The following is a 20191-nucleotide window of genomic DNA, read 5'->3' as shown; positions in this document are numbered from 1 at the left end:
CCATCTGCCGGAGGGCAGCGACCGGCCCTAGGTGGTGGGGAGAGCCCCACAGAGCCCCTGCACTGCTGCTGCTGCTGGAGGGGGACGGGAAAGGCAGCAGGCAGGGAGTGCAGCAGCCTGGAGCTCGATGGCACAGGTCAGGGCTCAGGTTGCAGCCGCATGCGGACGGGAACCACGCATCGATCAGCGGTACCCAGCCAAAGAGGCTGAGCGGGACGAGACGGCCCAGGGAACAGCACATCCTGCACCGGGGGCTCGGCTGGGTTTGCTCAGACCCATTAGGCCGATTCCCCAAAGTGCCACGTCAGATGGCAGGAAAATCACGTTAAAATTGCTTTGGAAACAAATAACTCCTGGCAGAGCGCGGAGAGGACCCACAGCAGAACACGCGCGGCAGCAGCGGGGCTGTGATGGGGAAGCCATCTGCGCCAGACAAAAAGTCCGGAAATTTCCTGTTAATCTCATTAACAAGTTGACACTTGCAGGTACGCTGCTGCCTTGTGCCACACTGCGCAGAGGGGTAGAGAAGGAGATTTTTCCTTCTGGCTCCTTTTGTTTCTGCACGCCATGAGCAGGGCACTGCTGCTGGCAGAGTGACGTGGGGGGAGCAGGGCAGCCCCTGCCCCTCACACCCACGGTCCCAGCCAGGCAAGCTGGTGACAAAGGTTTCTGCCACCTCACCCAGCCAAGGGAGCCCCACTCCCTGCCACCAGCAGCCCCCTCCCTCCGTGCCCCCTCTCCTGCCCCTGCAGAGACACCACCAGGGCTGCGGAGCCGGGCGTCCTCTTGGTAGCGGCTGGGGCCACGTCATGGCCAGAGGTGCGAGGGATCATCACCTGCCTTCAGTTTTTTTTTCTCTCGTGTATGACAGGAGGCTTTCCTGAGGCCATGAGGACGCAGGAGCTCCACCAACACCTCGCAGCCTCACCGTCCCCTCCCCGAGCAGCGATGTGGCCCCACAGCCACCTCCCCAGAGGGACACCGGGCTGCACGGACGGGCGTGCGCGTCTCCACCTCACCACGAATCCAGGGGGTGCCGGCCGTAACAGGGCCCCAAGGCAGCAAGTTTCCATGGGCTAAGTGCATGGTGCATGAGAGGAACCCTCCCCAGCCCTGCTGAGTGCTGTCAGACCCCGGCTGTGCCACCGAGCCCCTGCCTTTGGCCACCAACACCCCAACTTGGTGCTCGCCCCAGGTGCCGGGGAGCGTGACCCGGCTGGGCGCGCTGGCGTGACGCCATGCTGATAATTAGGAAGGAGCCTAATGAAACTTCTAAAATAGCACCATTTCCTCCACACACCTGCAGTCGAACTGGGTGGATTACATAAGTTGGTGTTGCCACAGCAACTTCGCTCCACCCGGGGCTGGAGGTGGACGGTGCCGCGTGCGTGGATGCGCCGTCACCCTGGGGAGAGACCGGGCGCAAAGGGGGTTTGGCAACGGGGAGGGCTGGCTCCACGGCCGGGGCTTGGGTCTGACCTCTGGGGCACGGGAACCCCGCTGGTGGCAGAGGTCTGGCGTGGGGGTGAGGTCCCTGCCTGGGGTCCTGCTCCTCCAGCCTGGCCCCTGCTCGGTCCCCGCCTGGCGAGGCAGCGGGCGAGGAGCAGCTGGAGGTGCTGCCTGGATGTAAGCAAACCCAGGGACTCCAACACCATGGTTACCCTGGGCACGCTCCAGCTGCCGCTGCTCCCCGGGGAGTGAATCACAGTAACAAAAAGACAGCTAACAGAAAAAAAAAAAAAAAAAGGAGAAAGCAAAGCAAATGGTAGGGCACGAGGCGCAGGCAGGTTTTTCCTGCCACGAATTCCCAGGGCGCTGGGGGCAGGCGGCCCCGTGGTGGGATCGGCAGAAACACGGCCAGAGGCACCGACTGGGTGCCCAGCAGCGTGTTTGGACATGGGAAAAGCCAGGGGTAAAAGGAATTTGGTAAATCCTTTCCTTAATGTACGCCTGAGAAACCAGCGGGTGCTTACAGATGAGGATTTGCTTTGGGGGCGAGGGGGTGCGAGGCAGAAAGGCTTTCAGTACTCAGATTTCCTGGGGATAGAGATAAAGAGAAGCAGAAGACAGGAAGAAAGGAGAGCAGTTCGGAGGCTGGGAGCAGGCCTAGATGAGCGAGATTCTCTGAGGGTCGTCCCAAAAGGCCTCTTTTATTACGAGAAATTACAAATCCTTTTATCTTCTCCACCAGAAGAACAGCTTGTTTGAATTGCTGGGCTGTCACACTGGAATTAGATGCAAGAACCCCCCACATTCGTGACGTAGCGAAGAACTTACATAACGCAACTAAAAATAAGGTGATGGAGACGCGTATGGAGGCACTCTCCTCCCGGCCGCTTGCTCTGAAATCCCTCTCCAGCAGCAAAAAGCCAGCGGTGCCTTGGCCACGGGAGCAGCCCCAAACCTCGGGCAGGAGCAGCCTGGAGCATGAAGCAGAGCGTGAGCAGCCCGGGGCCTGCCACCCATGGGGATGTCCCACCCGTGGCGATGTCCCACTCAAGGAGATGTCCCACTCAAGGGGATGTCCCCCCCCTTCTATCCCCCAGCCCTAGCAGCAAAGGGTTAACCGGCCACACCAGAAAACGAGAAAAGCCTGCACACAGCCATAAATTCTTCTCTGTCCTCTGGTGTGGGAAACCTCTGAGAGGCCAAACTGGGAGCCAGGTGTGCCCGGGCCGAGCAGCACCCCTGGGTGCCCCCCGGCTCCTCGCCTGCAGGAGGTGGAGGGGAGGCAGCGGGGGGGCAGGAGCTGGGCTTTGGGGCCGAGGTCTGGACTGGCTGGGGCTGCTCCTGAGGCTGCTGCTTGGAATCGATGGAGATGACAGAAAGGCAGGCGAGGCTGCTGAACTACCTCACTGCACCCTGTGGCCGAGGGGCAGGAGGGGAAGGAGGGAAATGCTTGCTCCGAGGGCCAGGAGAGGCTGCCCGTGGTGGTGCTTTGCACCCTGGCACCTCCAGACACCAGATGCTCCTTGCTGGCGTGGCCACGGGCACAAAGGGACAGGGACAGGGACAGGGACAGGGACAAGCCCCTTGATGCTCTGGTTCAAGCGTGGACAGCACCGCAGGGAGCAGCAGGGGATGGCTGCGTGGTGGGGACGGCCGTGAGGATGAGGATGGCCATGAGGATGAGGATGAGGATGGTTTGGTGCTGGCCCTGGAGGCACACGCTGCTCGCATCCCTCGGGACCCACACAAAAGGCACTGCCATCAATCCGAGGGACAGCAGTGGGACAGCTCGATGGCCGGGAGGGCTGAGGGGACACCCAGAGCACCCCAGTGCTGGTGGGATGAGGAAGGGAGAGCCCGGGGGGCAGCAGGCAGGGGCTGCATCCCCTCTCCAGGTCGAGCCCTGCTCCTGACTGCGCACAGACACTGAGGGCCCCGTGGCCGTGCCCATCCGTGGCACCCTCCTGTCCTTTCTGGATGGTTTCTGACATCTTTCCCCTTCTAACAGCAACTCCGTGCAGCCACAGGCTGCTCCTCACCCGGCCAGCACCGGGTGGGCAGGGGGAACGGGGTCAGCACGGGGGGCAGCGAGGGTGCACGGCACAGCGGGGACTGCAGGGCACGGTGCAGGGTATTACGGGGGCACGAGGTATAGGATGGGTACAGGATGGAGCGTCACGGGGTGTGGGATGGGGAAGAGTGGGGGCTGTAGGATAGGTTATGGGGTGCAGTGGGGGGTATGGATGGGGAATGGGAATAGGGAATGGGGTGTGGGATGGGAATTGAGTATGGGATGGGAATGGGGAATAGGGTGCAGGATGGGAATGGGGAATGGGGTTACGGGGTGGGAATAGGGAATGGGGAATGGGATGGAAATAGGGAATGGGGTATGGGATAGGAATAGGGAATAGGATGGGATGGGTACGGGATGGGAATGGGGTACAGAGTGGGACTGGGGAATGGGATGGGAATGGGGTACAAGATGGGAACAGGGTATGGGATGGGAACAGGGTATGGGATGGGAACAGGGTATGGGATGGGAACAGGGTACGGGATGGGAATGGGGTACGGCATGGGAATGGGGTACAGGATGGGAACGAGGTACGGGATGGGAACGGGGTGTAGGACAGGAGCGCGGTGGGCCACCATGGCCCACCCCCGGCCGCCCCCGACCCCACAGCGCCCAGCACCCCGCACCCTGCGCCCTGCCCGGCTCGGCTGGGCTCAGCTCCTCCCTGCGGGCGGGCCGGGGCGGTGCGGGGCGGTGCGGGCGGCGGCCGGGAGCTGATAAAAGCGGCGGCCCCGCTGCGCTGCGCTGCTCTCCGCTGCGCCCCGCACCGCCCGGCCCCGCTCCGCACCGCCTGCCCATGGTGCTGCCCGGCCCGCCCGGCATGGCCCGCTCCGAGGAGGTGCACCGCCTCACCGAGAATGTCTACAAGGTGAGCCCGGCAACAGGTTTTTGTTTTTTTGGGTTTTTTTTCCCCCCTTCTTCTTATTTTTCCCTTTCCCCGTTTTCCTCCCCTCCTCCGCCGGGCGCGGGGGCTGCTGCGGGGGCGGCTGGAGTAGGAGGAGAGGAGGTGGATGAAGAGGAGGAGGAGGAGGAGGAAAGAGGAGGATGTGCTGCCGCCGCCGGGGGGGGGACCGAGCCGCCCCCGCTCTCCCCCCGGAGCCTGCACGGAGCGCTCCGAGCCCCGCCGGGGGGGCGCCGCTGCCCGAGCCGCCCCCGGTCCCTCCGCAGCCCCGGGGCGCGCCGAGATTGGAGCGGGGCCGGGAGGGGCAGGGAGCGGCCCCCAGCCCGGGGGGGGCCCGTCCTAACCCCCCTGTCTAGGGTCACCTCGGGTCGGCACGGGCGAGGTCCCTGCCTCTCCTCGGGCACCTGCGAGCAGTTCGTGTCCTGGAGCTGCTGGATCTCCACATTGCCCGATTTGCCCATTTTTTTTCCCCCGTCTTTCTCAGTGGTATGAGAAAAAGGAAATGTTTCGTGCGCTTTGGTCTCCCCTCGTGAAGGGAGAGCTTTCTGCTCCGCTGGGTGCTGTGCTGAGCCCAGGGGAACCTTTCTGTCCTGGCATGCGTGGGGGGTGTCATTCATTAAACCGGGAGGCTTGCGTGGTTCTCTGTGTCTTGAGTGGTCAGACTGAGTTACTTGGGAGCATCCAGGGGAAAAAAAACACTGACAGAAAAATTTAACGTGAAAACCACCGAGGCAGGAAAGTTCCAAAGTCTCCTGTTGGCACCTCAGGCGCAGCAGCTGCTCGAGCAGTGCTCGTGGCACCCGAGCTGTTTGGCTGCTGGTGTAGGGCAGGGCTGCGGCTGGAGCGTTGTGCACGGGCATCAAGCAGCACATGGGATTTGGGTATCTGTGGGACTCCATTTCACCCTTTAAATGCTGCTGGTCCCTCAGTCCCTGGGCTGTTGTCACATAGGCTGAGTCCATCACCCTAGGGTGCTGATTTAATGGCCCCAAGCACCCAAAATCTCCCCTCTCCTGCGCTCTTATCAGCGGGGCTGGGCGGGAGGTGCTGGAGCAGGGCGAGCACCGCATGGTGCTTTGCAGGGTGCTTTGCACGCCCATGGTGTGCTCAGGCTCCAGGGGCAACTGCTCAGAGGGTTTCAGGTGGTGACTCAGGTGTTGTTTGAGGGGTGTTGTCCTGGGTGAGCTGTGGTGATGGCAGCTTGGTGCAGCAGGTAACAATTTCTCCAGGACTCTGTGCGCAGTGAGCACGCAGGGTGGCTCTCGGGTGGCTTCAAACCCACCTTGGTGTTTGTCGTGGCTGGAGGGGAGTGCTGAGAAGTTCTGCCCTGAGAACAACTGCACTTAGGAGTGCTGGTCCCCTGAGAACCCAGGGGTGGACGTTGGTCGTGCTCTTTGCTTGCCTCTGACCCTTGGCTCCATCGCTCCTGCGCTGTGTGAGCCGCGGGGCTGGGAACTTGGTGAGGAGCTCGCAGCGAGCGGCTGCGCTGCCGGTGTCCAAACCTGACCTGGCTGAAGGTGGTGTGGGGTTGTCCCAGCACACCGGGTCCCAAAAGCAAGCAAAGGGAGCGTGAAGGTGACAGGCTGCAGTCAGGTCGCACCTGAATCTGATTGAGGGAGCAGCCGGGGTGCAGAGGGTGAGAGCTTGAAGCTGGAGGCAAATCTTGTGGCTTTCCCCAGCAACATCCAGCTTCTCAGCCCTGGTGACTGAAGGAAGACAGTGATGACTGTATTTGCATTTTCCTCAGTCAATGAGGTGCCTTTTCTCTGAAGATGATGGTGCTTTTCTTGGCTTCCGGAGGTGTTGCATGGGGTACGTGCAGGAAGCAGGCGTTTGCCTCTTTCTTGGAGGACTCGTGCAGCCCCGTGGAGCGCAGCGCCAGGGCTGGTGGCTCGGGGCAGCGATGGCTGCGAGCTCCTGGAGCTCTGGAAGCTTGGGAATCTCCCAGTCCAAAACCAGCCCCCAGTGCTTCGCATCCCCGTTGCCAAAGTGGTTTTTGTCCCGTGCTTTTCTGGCCTTTGCTGGAGCCTGAGCTGCACTTGGGGCAAAAATGGGGCCAGGAGAAGCCGAGCCAGAGGAAGGGGCTGAGGCAGAGGCTGAGTGCTGCCTCCCCCAAACCAGGGCGCAGGGTGGGGGTGGCAGCAGCTCCGTGCCTCCCTTCCAGCTGCTGCCATCCTCTTCCCAGCTTCCAGCCCCACTGGGGCCATGGGGCCGTGCCGCTTCCCCTGCGGTGCCTGGAGCATCTCTCGCAGTCGCTCCCCGTGCCCGGCACCCTTCTCCCCCAGCGCAGGCTTTCCTGAGGCGTTCTGCTTGGGAAGCCCATTGTAATTATGTTCCAGAACCAGTGTTCACCCTCGGAGTGACTGTGCTAATGAGATGGTGGAGGAGCTGTCAGCCGCCCCCTTGCCGATGCTGCCACTACAGGCAGCTGCCTACACATGTGTAGTAATTACAGAGGGAGACGGAGGATGCTGGCACCTTCCACCAACGTAATCCCACCTTCCCCTGGTGCTGATTCACTTGTGTGGACCTTGCTGGAGCAGCACAGCTGCGGGGCTGGCTCCGAGGGCTCTGCAAGCACGGGGCCGGGCAAAGCTCCTGCTGTAGGATCAGGCTCTGGCCACCCTCCCGTGAGCCCGGGCTGCTCCTGGTGCAGCAGCTCCCGAGCCCTGCTTCGTCCATCGCATATCACACAGAGCCTTGCAGGAAGGAAGGAGGGATGATTCCTCCTTCCCCCCCCGAAGACAAATCTGTCTCACTTACGACAGATTAGATTACTGCAGTTTACAGGCCAACCTCCATTTCATTTTAGAGCCATTCCTTTGCGTGGAAGATTGCTTTGCAATGGTGCGTGAATAGCTCTGCGCTCGGAGAAGGGTTTGCTTAAAAACACCCCAAACTCAGAGCCTCGTGGTCTCGCACAAACACAGACACAGTTTCTGATAGTCGCTTGCTCCACATCAGATGTAATAAATGTTATTGCCAGCGTAACAGCCTCTTGCCTCATTATCTCCAAGTCCAGAGGGAAGGGGAGATTCTTGCTCAAGTGAATCAGAAGGGAAATGGTGGGTGGCTCGGTGCGTTTGGCAGCGGAGGGAAAACGCGCTGTGACAGAAGATGAAAGAGCCGGCCCCAGAACCCAGCCTGTGCCACCCCCAAATTTTGTGTGCTGAGCTCTCGGGCCCTCGGAGCGCCGGGTGCTTCCTGCACCCTGAGCTCTGGGGCTCCAAGGTGCGCCCTGCAGCACCTCTGTGGGTGCTGTGCTGAGCTGCTGCCCAGCACTGACTGCAGGAGGGTGCAGGGTGTGGAGACCGGGATCGGTGCCTCTTAGCGAGCAGGGCCCGGGGCTGTAGTGTTTCCACAGGGGCAGCCCAATTCTGCCGAGCTGCACCTCTGTGGGCGTCTCGGCTCTGCGGCGGAGCTGACTTGCAGCTTTGTGCTGATCGGGCGCTTCTGGCGGTGCAGGGCTGCCCAAGCTGCTCCTTCCCATGGCTCTGCCACTGTGTGGAGAGGGGTTTGCGAGCCCTGCTGCACCCCTCAAATCTGCTGAAACGTGCAGGTCGCGAAGTTTTATCCAGAAGATAGCTCACAAGCTGCCCAAGGTACCCCAAATGCGCCCCGTGCCGCTCCCTGGAGCAGGGGCAGCCGCTGGCTTTGCCTTGGGTGGCTCCTTGTGCTGCGCCTGCTCGCAGCTGAGGTTTTGCAGCCCTGCTGCTCGTGTTGCAGGGTGTAGGGCAGCTGGCTGCAAGCAGCTCCCACGCAGGCACTGGTCTTGCAAAAGCTCTTGGCAGAGCTGAGCCCTTTGGCACTGGGAGGACTGGCCCCGCAGCCCCCAGCTCCTGGTGGCCGTTCTGGCTCACAGCAGAGCCCCCAAGGCCGGGTCTGCCCTGCGGTGTTCCTGCTTTTGGGATCCTGTGGGGTGCTCCCAGGGGGTGCCACCAGCCAGCGTGCTGCTGGTGCTCTGCGCCCTGCAGGGCTCCAGCTCCCTCCAAGCCTGTACCCAGGCTCTAGCCCTGACGCTTGGGTGCCTTCATCCTCTGACATGGTGTCTAGGTGAAATTCAGTGGTTTACAGCTTAAAGAAGGGTTCCTGCTCTTACCCTGCAGTCCCTTGCTTCCAAGCATCTTCTCCAGTACAGGCAGTGCTGAGCCCTGGCCGTGCTGTTGGGCTGTGGGGCAGGGGCTTGTGCTTGCCCTGCCCTGAAGACCATCCTGAGCCCTTCCTGCTCTTTCACAGCGAATTTTGGGATCTCTTGGCACAGTGGCCCTGCTGCTGGTGAGATAGTGGTGAGGAACAAGAGCTATCAGCAGCTCTGGTTGGGAAAGGCTGCCGTGTGGTGTCTTACGGTACCTGAGACCCCAGGGACTTGGGATGGTGGGGGAATTCCTTGGGCAGAGCAGCGGGGTGAGTTGTAAGGCGCTGAGCATCCCTACAGCCAGCACAGCCAGCCCCACAGCGCCCAGAGCTGGGGCTCGTCCCACCACCGAGCTCGGGGCAGGGCGCACGGAGGTGGTGGCAGCAGCGGGGTTTGTTTGGACATTAAATATTAACACAGAAATAATGGAAGGCGTTCCCAAAGCAGGGCTGACCCATTTAGAAACAAAACTTCCTCGTAGCTGAGCTGCCAGCGCGGGGTGGCTCTGCTGTAAGGAGACCCCCGCGGAGCTTGGCACGGCCACGGTGTCCCTGTGGGGTGCCTTGGGGGTGTGGGGTGGGCTTTGGGGAAATCATGAAGCCTGTTCTTCAATTTTTTTTTTTTTAAAGACTTCAGGGAGGTGGTGTGAAGGTCTGCCTCCTGTGCAAGGGAAACTTGATACAACACGAGCCAGCTCCGCTTCCAGCTTGTTCTTGGGGAGCACTCTTAATTGACTTTTAATTGTGGGCTGGCTATTATGGCACTGGAGCAGCAGGTGAATCCTGGCTGTAGCACGAAGTGGAGCCCACTCGGAGGGGAGAGATGTTGAGCTCGCTTGCTGTGGACTCTTCTCCCCCCCTAACTCACAGGGCTGTGTCCTGGAGGCCTCGTGCTTTGCATTAGTTTCGTTTTTGGCAGCTGAAAAAAGCCATGCCAATCCCAGAGAGCTGAGTGGTATTACCCAGGGAATTTAGCGTAGTGGAACAAAGCAAAGCCCTTTCAACCTTTGGCTGCCAGATTTCTTTTTTGTCTGTGTTTTTCTAAACTCTGCCCAGGCTGGCATGTGGAAGGCAAACAACTTGGGGGTGGTGCTGATGGAGCAAAATTTGAGGGAGAGTGAGATTTGCTTTCAGTACCAGAATTGCTCCAAATAGCAGCTTCAGGGTAGCGTCTGGCAAACCTGGCTTCACCTTCCCAGCTCACAGAAGCCCCTGCAGGAGCACACAGACACACACAGACCGCTCCCTGCCCTCTCCGTGTGCCCCTCTGGGGGCTGCTGGCACACCAGTCCCCCCAGCAGGCAGCTGTGGTGCTGTGCTGGGTCTCCTGGGCACGAGAAGCTTGTTGAGCACAGTCCCTGATGTAAAGGTGTTTATCTTCCAGTGTTTGTTTCTTCCTGGCAGCTGGTAGCTCTCCAGCTTCTCTGTGTTGGGGGATATGGAGGTGTTAGCTCTGGAGTTGGCTTCCTTTCCCACCGTGGCAGTGAAAATGAGGGCTGAAAAACTCTATTTTTATCTCTGGAGTGAAGAGCCCTTTTTTTTTTTTTAATGCCCTTATCCTGCGGGGCTGTTTATGTTGGAGTCTCTAGGCCACGTCTTAAAGACATTCACTTTCAGCAAACTTCCTCTTAGGGGTTTCAGGGGTTTTATTTGGCCAGCACAAGTCGCCTCCCTCCCCTCCCCTTGGTTAGCGGGATCCTTTCTGCTTTGCTCTCCCTCTTGATTTTGCTGCTTCAGGATGGCTGCGTCGCTCCGTGGCTCTTGTGCCCCAGCCCCCTGCCCGGGGAAGATGTGCTGGATTTTGGGAGGGCATTTCCTCAAATCCGTGCGGCCGTGCCGTGTCCCTGCAGGTCGAGAGGAGCTCAGCTGCTTTCAGCCCTGAGCTTTGCTCCCTGGCGCTGCCACCTGCAGCAGTGCCCTGGTGCTGAGCCCATTCGGGTGCTGGTTCTTGGAGCCTCGTTCTTTGGGGAAGATTTGTTTATTTGGGCACTGCTGCAAAAACTGGTTTATTTATATACACACACGCACGCATACATACACAAACACTTACTGCGCTTAACCCAGCAAACTGTTCAAAAATCCTTTCCCTGCAGAAATTCTGCCAATTTCCCTTCTGCACGGGCGCTGCTCAGCCTCAGGTGGCTGGGGCCGAGCTCTGCGTGGCGGTGGCACGCTGCTGGCAGCGGGGCCGCGTCCGACCGAAGCCAAACGTGACGTGGGAAGGACGGAGCAGCCCTCCCCGGTGCTAATTAGCTCCTGTGCAATTGCCTCCTACAATTAGGGAAAACAACTCGCTACGTGGCTTGTTGCTACAGGTTAATTTTCTCCTCTCAAGCTGAGCGCGTTCGCTGAGCGGCTCCGTGCTGCCCCGGAGGAGCCCTCCTGTGCTGTGGGAGGCTGCGTGGCCTGGCCCACAGCCCCAATTAGCCCTGGAGTCCTCATTAGCCTCGTGCTTGCCACGTCAGATCCCCTTGGGTCGTCTCCTGTCCCTTGCAGGGCTGTGCATCGTGGGCTCTGAGGCTTGGCAGCTTTGCTCGGGGCTGCCCTGGGGCTCTGCCCCCTGTCCCTCAGCTGTTGCTGCGTTATGGGGGGGATTTGGGATCCCCTGTGCCAGCACTGAAGCGATGCCCTTGGTGTGCTCGGCATTGACTGGGTCAGAGCATCATCCCACGCAGGTTGCTGCTCATGGAAATTAAATTTTGAACAAGGGGAAGGCGACAGCTTGGCTGCCCCAGCCGATCTGCCCTGCGCGCAGGCACCCGCAGAAGAAAATGAAAACCGCCGTGCCCGGGAAAGGCCAGGCAGCAGGAACTCGGGATAAAAACACCCCGGGCAGAAAATGAGCTTTATAGTGTTTGGCCAGCTTCAGATGAGGTGACAGCTGCTTAATCAGCTTATTTGACACAAGTGTCTGTCTGCTGCCTTCCCAGCACAGGGAGCTGCTGGCAGCGGTGCGGGGCAGAGCCCCGGTCCCCTGGGCGCCCACAGCTGGGGATGTGTGGGCAGCTGCCCACGGGATGGGGCAGGGGTGTGGGGCTGGATCCAGGGTTGCTGCAGGGTCTGGAGGGTGCAGTGGGCATGGAGGCATCGCTGCCTTTTTCCCAGCCCAGCTGGGAGTCCGAGCTTTGTTCTAGAGCTGCTGTCGGTGCTGGGAGTCAGTCGCTTTGGCAGGAGAGGGTCAGTCGCTGCTGTGACAAACGTACAAAGAGCTGTTCTTGTGTGTGATCCGATTAGTCCTTCTCTGCCTCATGGTTAAATAAGGATCTTAAAGGGAGGGAGGAGGGAAAGCCCAGCAGACTGGTTCTGGTGTGCTGTGTTCTCGTTTCTGCATTTCTGGGCAGCTGGGAAGTGACACCAAGCGCTCGGCCGCTGGGGTGCAATTCTTCCCATGGAGCTTTAGCCACAGCTGGCACCAGCTTGCTGGGGATGATGTGCTGCTTGGGGCTGCCTTGGTTTAGCAGTTGCTTTGGATGCTGCCCTCCAGCCCCTCCTGCTTGTCCGTGGCAGACCAGGCTGGTGCTGCTGTGCTGGTCCCAGGACGGGGCTTTCACCAGCGGTCGCCTCCCAGTGTGCTGCTTGGCCTGAGGGCTGTGGGCTGCCCTCTCAGCCAATTATGGTCATTTACACCACATTATGGCCACTTTTGCCATATCTGATAATGTTCTGGGCTGGAGCAATTGTTACATTGCAGCTCCTGTGTAAGGCTGTAGGTCCCAGCTGCTCTCCAACGAGCACGCTGCGGAGCCGCATTGCCATGCACCATCCACCCCATGGGGTTCAAAACCTGGACGTGGTCCCTCCTGGTGAAGGGAGGGTGCCTGAGAGGTCTGCCCACCCCCCTCCTGTGCCTGGGCTCTGCCCCTGGTATCAGTGGCCCCTGGGGAAGCTGCTCCAGGGTGGCTGTGCTCAGTGGAAGGCAGCGGTGCCCTCAGTGGGGCTGGGCGAGGGATGGTTCGGGTTGTTCCTGGCTGTGTTCAAGAGTTGTCATGTCAGATTTAGCATTGGGCCACTTCCATGTGTTGTGCATTCAGTTACCCACAGTGGAAGTTACCCCAAGTTACCCCACTTGCCCTTCTGGGCCATTAGGGCCGCTGGTTTGGAGCAGTGCTGCCAAGACGTGGCTGTGCCGAAGGCTTCGGTGCGTAACCAGCGTGCTCGGGGTGTCGGGAGGTTTGTGCTGGGCTCCAGGGGGCTTTGCTCTGTCTCTGCCTTCGTGAACACAGAGCTGGCCGTTCAGCGTGAGCCCTGAGCTGCCCCCAGCTCCTGACACCTCTGCTAACGTCTGCTGTCCTCTCTTCCAGACGATCATGGAGCAGTTCAATCCCAGCCTCAGGAATTTCATTTCTATGGGGAAGACCTATGAAAAAGCCTTAGCAAGTAAGTGAAACCACACTGCTGGTGTGTTTAGTGCTGAAACACTGGAGGGTGTGAGCCCTGTGCAGGTCACACGTTGTTGAATCTCTAAAATTATTTAAGTTCTCTTTAAAAGTGTTGCTTAAATGTTCACACTGTCCAGAACAATACATTGGAAAAGAAGGGAAAAAAAATGAAATATTGGTGGCAGCTCTCAACTGGGAATATAGGGTCCCATTGGGAGCCACTAGAGAAGTGTAGATTTAACTGAGCAAACTGAATTGATGAAAACCAAAACCCAACTGTTTTGACTTGATGGCTTTGGATGCCCAGCTCTGCAGCAGCTCCGTGCAGAGGTAGCTTGCTCTGCCTCTGCTCGCTTCAGAAAATTGCACTGCGTGTCTCCTGGATTTTATTTTTTTAAATTGGTTCGGTGAAGATGCCTTCGAGGGAGGAGGCTGTCATAATCTTAACTCGGTAGAAAAAAATATTTGTCTGATGTTCTTAAAGGGTGGTGCTAGAAACACGACCTCTGGGAAGGATCTGTGTGTTCCTGCCTCTTGCCTGGAGCTGTCTTGTTCCCCGCAGCCAGGCTGGGCTCCTGGGTATTTCCATGGGGGTCTGGTGGATGCAGGCCCCCTTGGCATCCCTCCGAGCTGTGCTGCCTCTCTACCCAGTGGTGTTTTTGGGGCTGGAGGGGGAGAAGAAGCTGTGGTGGGGGTGACGTCCTCCTGAGGCACCGCGGGCTGGCACTGCACAGCCCCTAATGATGCTACCGAAGTGGGGCTCGTGCTTTGGGTGTGCTGCTGCCACTTGGTCCATGCTTGGCCTCCAAACTGGTGCAGGCACTGGGGAGAAGCAGTCCTGGGGGGCAGAAATGTTCTGAAATGTTCCACTGGTGGTGCTTGGTGTACCCACTTGGCTGGCACAGCTGCTTCCAGCGTGCCGGGTTTGTCACAGTTCGGAGCTGGGCGCGCTGTTACTGCAGTGCTGTGTGGAGACCCGGTGTGATCATCCAGCTTCTGTTTTCCTCACGTCCCTGCTCTGGGTGTGCTTTGAGGCCAAGATCTTCCCGCAATCTTTAAAGCTGTCTCTGCTCATCCTTCATTTGGGATCCTGGAGCTTGTGGGGGCACCTGAAGGAAGCGCATTAATCAGCGAACGACGCTGGAGGAGCTTCGGTGGTGCATGATCCGGTGGCGTTGAGCTGTGGAGCTGTACAACACGTTCTCGTGATTAGAGGAAACCCCCTGCTTATCTGATTAAAGTGAAGTGTGTAGCTGGAATGTCAACAAACAAGACTGAACTCCTAATGAATGTCTGTGATAGTCAATTATTCCACGGTGCTTCTTCTGAGCAGCGCTAAGCAGGCTGATGGTTACGCAGGAATGAAAACCACCGAGGTCTTGCACGTACCTTTTTTTCTCCTAAATAGCTCTGTAATCTTGCTGTGCTAGCTTTCCTCCTCGGTGTGTTCTTTCTGCGCTAATTTGGCCTGTTTGTTGTCTCACCCCTCCCCGTGGGGTTAAGCCCTTTGAAGTAAGAGCTTTTTTGTTTTAGTGTCTAGCACCTATTCAGTGCCGTGGAAGTTGTAATAGCCATGAAAGAGACCATAACCTGCCTTTTTTTGATGCTCTTAGGTATGACGTATGCAGCAAAAGGATATTTCGATGCTCTGGTTAAGATGGGAGAGCTGGCCAGCGAAAGCCAAGGATCCAAGGAACTGGGTAAGTCGCCTGCTCACGGCTGGATGAGGTCAGTCCGGGGCAGGCTGAAAGCAGGGGATGGGACCAGCTCCGTGCTGGTGGGGAGAAGGAGCTGGGTGTGGGGCTGATCCTCCTGATATAAACGATGGCTGTGCCTCTCTTCGCTGTTAATGTAGCTTAAAAAAATCCTGCTAATCTTAGTCTCTGGGTTCTGAGATGTCAGCTGCTCGTGGTGCTGGCGGAGGGGAAGTGTTTGCACAGAGCTGCTTCGCTGGTGCCTTTGTCTCAGCTCAGAGCAGCCCCAGCTCCCTGGGAAGCTGTGGCACTGCTGGGCACCTCCGTGGGCTTCGGTCCTGAGAAAGAGCAGGAGGTGGGGATGCCTGGGGACACGCAGGTCGGGCGTGCTGCAGCAGGGCTCCTGGCAGCATCGCAGCGTGTGGGAGCTGCGGTCGTACCCAGCGCCCTGCTGAGCTCAGCGGAGCCACTGCAGGGGCTGCTCGTGCCCTGCCTGCTGTGTCCCAGCACGGTGCCACTGGTGACCTGCTTGGGCTCATGTCCGAGCTGTGACACGCTGAGTCCCACTGCTCTGTGCCCATTTTCTTTTTGCATTTACTCTTTGGGGAGCTGCTGTTCCCAGGGCTCTGCTGCAGCTCATGTTCCCCCCCGGGGGTGCCGTGCTCTGTGCTCCAGGCTCCCTGTGCAGCCCCAGCTGCGCTCCCGCCTGCCACCTCGCTGGCCAGATGCTGCACAAGTTGTGCTCTTTACTGCCATCCGAGGCAGTGGATTTTCAAGGAGGTGGCTGTGAAGGCTCCCGGGGTGCTGAGCAGCCCCCACCAGGGCTGGCCTTGGGCTCCTGGTGCTGTGCGGTGCCGGAGCCACGGCCGGATCCAGCTCCGGCTCTGCTGCACGCAGCTCGTTGGCGTAGTCTGGGTTTTTATGGAGAGGCACGAGGTGTCTATGGAAACCGGCTTTATCGCTCGGATTAAAGCTGCCTATAGCAATCTGTTTCTGTTTAATAAATAAAGCGAGAGCCCTGCCGGCGATGCATGCAGCAGGCGAGGCTGAGGGCTGTGCAGACCTCGTTCGAGGGCTTCTTCTGCTGCTCGCGAGGCTTTCACTGCCTCTTTGGGGCCGCAAGCCGCGGTGGCTTTGTCATCCTGGAAGTGAAAGTCTGGGGAAGGTTCCCCAGAGCGGTTCAGCGGCGTGGGCAGGAGCTGGGGCCACAAACCCGGCTTCCCCTTTGGAGCAGCTGCAGGATCCGCTCGCCCTGGCGTGGCTTCTGGTGGCCCTGCTTCCCAGGGGAAAGCAGCCTGAAAGCAGGCTTTGCGAGGGCTCTCCCGGTGTGCACGGGATATTTTGGGGTTGGTTTCAAATGCTCGCAGGTGACTGCGCCTCCCATCCGTGGTGTGCAGTTTGGGGGCTCGGCGGTGGAAGGGGATTTCTGGCAGCCCTGTTAGCCCTGACCCACACCCAGCGGCTGCTCCTCAGCCCTCCTGCTGCGGTGATCTTGCTGGTTATTTATTGTGGCAGCTGCTCCGCACGCAGAAGAAAGCGGAGATAAAATTTCTGGCTGTGGTTCCCCGGAGCTGATAAGAGGCAGGGACGCCACCCCGTCCCAATGGGATGTGCAAACGGGCTGAGGAATGCTTCAGCCTGGGCTGTGCCAGCCGAAGGTAGGCAGTGCCTGGGAACACCTTGAGCTTATCAGCCCTCTGCTGTGACTGCTGATAGCGCTGGAAGCCAGCCCTGGGGTCTGGGTTGTTTCATGCCTTACCAAAGGCCGTAGCAAATGGGGCTGTTTGTAATGACCGCTCACATTCATGGGCCTGAGCTGGTCCCGTTGTGGGTGGGTTCCTCCCCAAAGGGCAGCACAGGGGATGCTGCTCCAAGAGGAGGATCGGGGATTTGTTTCCTCCTTAACACTTCTCTGAGCATGGGTATTTTTCTGGGGCCATTTCTGGGACAAAGCATCAATAGAAAGTAAAACTACGGCAGATCTTCTCTGAAAGGAGATGAAAGCCTGCATCTGTCCCAGCTCCTGATGCCTGCCCTGGCTCTGCACCCTCCCGGAGCAGGTTTGGGGCTGACCCTGCCGTGGCCCCTCCAGCCCAGCTCAACACCACAGCAGCACATGAGGCTCTGAGGAGCTTGTTCTTTAATCTGGGTGCTGGAAAGCCGCCCGTTGGTGGTCCCTTCCTCAGCAAACATGCTGGGTGTCTGGCACAGGACAGCTCACTGGCTGGTTCTGCTTGGCGTTTGCTTTATTTAAAAAAAAAAAAATAAAGATGCCACACGCTTACCTTGCTGCCCCCACCCCGGCGCCTGCCAGGCTGCTGCCTCCAGCCCGGCTCTGTGCTCAGCGCTTCACACGTCTCACAAATTCCCCACCAGATTTTCGGAGCAGCATGTAGATGGGATAATCTCACGCAATAACAGGAAACCTAACAATCATGAAGCCCTTGAGTTGTAATCCGCTCTGTGCCCTGGGTTTTTGGGCGCAGGCACCCAGTGGGGCTGTCGTGCTGTCAGCCCCACTGCGGGGTTTGGGATGTTCAGAGTTGGGTTTTCTTCAGACCAAAGGTGATGTCCTGGCTAGGTACGGCGTGCAGCTTCCCTCAGGCCCTGCACAGCAGCAGGGTGCCCCAAACCAGCTGCTTGAGGCAGCTCGGTGCTGGCTGAGCTGCTCTGTACTGCCCTGGGAGGAGGCGATGCTGGGGGTTCATGAGCTGAGCTGGCCTGGGCTGCGCTTTGTATCTTGAGGCTATCAAATGTTAATTTTTGCAGTTAATGCTGCCTGTCTGCTCGGTGGAAACTTGCTCTGGGAAGCTCCTAAGGAGCCTGAGTCTGCCCCCAAAGTGCTCGGGTACCTTTGGCCCTTGTGCTGCTGCTGCCAGCAGAAATGCAGCGCTGAGGTCACCTGGATGCTGCTCAAAGCACTTCTTCCAGGGGCTGAGCAGCACCTGCAGAGAGCTCCATGGGCTGGGGGAGGGTTTCATTTTGGGGCTGCTTTTTCTCCGAGGTCCCCTTGGACCAGAGGCTGAGTGAAGCCCGGCGCCACGACAGGGGAAGGAATGCAGTAATTAGTTTTCCATTGTTCAGCTGCAGCGAGCCTCCCCGAGATAATGGGCCTTTTGATGCCCGGTTTGCCCGATAAAATCATATCCCGTGGCACCTCTGAGCTCCAGTCTGCTGCCGAGCTGCCCGGTGCCAGTGCAGGAGGACACCGGGCTCCGAGAGTGGTGCTTGGCTTACGGACCTGGGGTGCTGGACCTGCACCTCGCAGGGTGCCCCAGGAGGGGCTCTGTGGCTGGTCCCAGTGGGGACAGCCCAAGGGTGCTACTGGTGGGGACGGGAGCAGCCTGGTGGGACACCCCGGGCTGCCCAAGCACGTCCCAGCTCCTGGCTTGGCTCTCGGTGGCCTTGGCGCGGTGCGGAGGCTTTGTGCTGCACTCGATGCTCTGGGGAGGTTTATTAATCTGTTAATTGGATTTGCAGCTGTTTCGGGTAGGAGCTTCCTGCAGCAGATAGAGATCCCGCAAGCGCCAAAGGTCATCGTAGCAGCAAAGTGTTTAATACGTGAGCTGAGGGGGCCCTGAGGTGCTGGAGCAGCCTGGTGGTGGCCGTGGTGCTCGGTACCTGCTCGTCCCCGTGAGAGCAGAGCCTGGGAAACCAGCACAGCTCTCAGGACGTCTCCCTCCACGATCTGCAGCTTGTGGAGTCCCTGAAAAGTGCCCCTGGGTGGGGGAGCAGTGGGAATCCCGTGGCATCACCCTTCTGAGGTTGGACTTAACGATGCGCTTCAGCAGGTAACGATCTGGCACTGCCAGAAGGGATGGGTGCTCTGGAGCCGGGTGCTCCCACCTGCAGCTCTGTGAAAGGCTTCATTTGCCAGAGGAATTGTTCCTGAAATTCAGGACTCTGCCTCCGAGGTTGTTCTTAGCCAGAAACTTCCCAGCATGGGGGGCACGATGGCCCCCAAGCAGTGAGTGTGCTCCCCTCACCTCTGTCCTGTGAGCGCCGGGCACCCTGCGCTGAGCATCACTGAGCTGCTTGAGGACACCCTGGTGAGATCCAGGTAATTCATGTAGTGGGGTCTATAAGAAAGGGGCTCATTAAATCCAAGCTGCAGGAATAAAACAACGCCTTTAAAAGCTGCCTGCCCCAGGGGGGACTGCTCTGTCTGCGTTGCCTTTTCGCTGCCTGAAACCTTCCCTGTCGGAGCAGCCTCCCCCTCCCCGGGTTGCTCTCACCACCTGTGCCTGGGGAAGCGATGGAGGCTGCTAGGTGAGCAGCTGCCAAGAGCTCGGTGTCTGGCTGCAGCTGCTGGCTCTTCACAGCCTGTGTTTAGTGCTGGGATTTCAGCCGTGGCAGTGACATCTCCTGGGGGTGCCACCTGCCTGCGCCCCCGGTGCCCAGCCCCATGGGGACAAGGACCCCGGTGCTGTGGTGGGGTCCATGAGCCACGTCCAGGGGCTGGCCTCTGCTGTCTAACAGCAGCAGAGCTGTGAGATCGTGGGTTTTTGGCAGGGGTGCAACCTCCTTTTAGGCAGGGGTGCGTCCTCCTCCATCTGGAGATGGGGATGTGAGGGGGAGCAGCGCATCAGTGGCTCCACTGCTTGCCCAGACCTGGGTCCTGGAGGCACTGGGTGCCCGTGGGGGTCCGTGCCCCTCTGTGCCCATGAATTAACCCCAGGCCAGAGGCACAGCAAAAGCTCAGCCAGCGAGGGTCTGCTGCTGGAAACGTGCCCTGCACCTCTCTTGAGGCAGGGTGTCTGGGGAAGCCTTCGCTTCTTTCTTTACCTCATCTCAAAAAAAAAAAAAAAAGTCTTAAGCTTTGCCAAGATGGGTTGAAACACAGGCTGGAAACAGAACTGATCATTATAATGCTGATGAGTTGCTAATATAACAGCAACAAATCCTGTGTGATCCTTTCGGGCTGCGATAAATAAATGAAACCTTTTTGAAAAGGAAATAGATGAATCAGTGAGGAGAAGCTGATTGTTTTCCCATACTTGTATCCTTCCCACTGTACATGCACGAATCTTCCTCCACGTTGCCTTGCAATTTAATGTCAGAGCTGATAAAGTCAGGTTCTGGAGCCTTCTTGGCTGAATCAGGAGTTCAGAAGTGCTTTTCTCAGTGGCTTAAGGGCTTGTCTGTGGCTTGTGCAGCATCTCATGAGCTTGGATCAAGACGCATTAATATCAGAGGAGAAATAAGATCGTGGAAGCTTTCAGTAGCACGCTTCTGTTGTAAATCTGGTTGGATGGGACCTTCAGCAGATCTCTGCGAGCGGCTGGAGCTGCTGCCAGGCTGTGCGTTTTGAGGACAGGTTGGGAAGCATCCGCACGACAGCTTGGGTGCCAAACTCTGGCTGTGGGAGCCCAGGGCTCCAGCCAGGCTCGCTGCTGGTCCCAGCAGTAACTGGTGGTGGTGGGAAATGCTCTGTTCAGAACGGGCCCAGGCTGACACCTCCCCTTAAATAACTGCTGGAGCCCTGTCCACGGCACACCTTTGGCTCTATGATCCAGGAGACAGCGCTCAGATGAGGTGCCCTGTAACTCCTTCACCTTTTCCC

General features: G+C 58.8%; 1 protein-coding gene across 8 annotated transcripts in view; it reads left to right on the top strand.

The window, feature by feature from the left end:
- Positions 1-4272: 4272 nt before the first annotated feature.
- BAIAP2 (BAR/IMD domain containing adaptor protein 2) overlaps positions 4273-20191 on the top strand; it is a gene marked incomplete at its 3' end in the record, with an annotated part of 42388 nt that continues 26469 nt past the window's right edge. For all 8 annotated transcript variants that reach the window (XM_084492686.1, XM_084492687.1, XM_084492682.1 and 5 more), the window contains exons 1-3: positions 4273-4388; positions 12857-12932; positions 14548-14634. In XM_084492686.1, the coding sequence (XP_084348812.1) occupies positions 4317-4388; positions 12857-12932; positions 14548-14634 (235 nt within the window). In that variant the 5' untranslated portion in view covers positions 4273-4316. The remainder of the gene's footprint in view (positions 4389-12856; positions 12933-14547; positions 14635-20191) is intronic.

Source organism: Aythya ferina (assembly GCF_964211825.1).
Source record: "Aythya ferina genome assembly, chromosome: 18".
NCBI lineage: Eukaryota > Metazoa > Chordata > Aves > Anseriformes > Anatidae > Aythya > Aythya ferina.
This window is presented reverse-complemented; position numbering and strand designations above follow the sequence as displayed.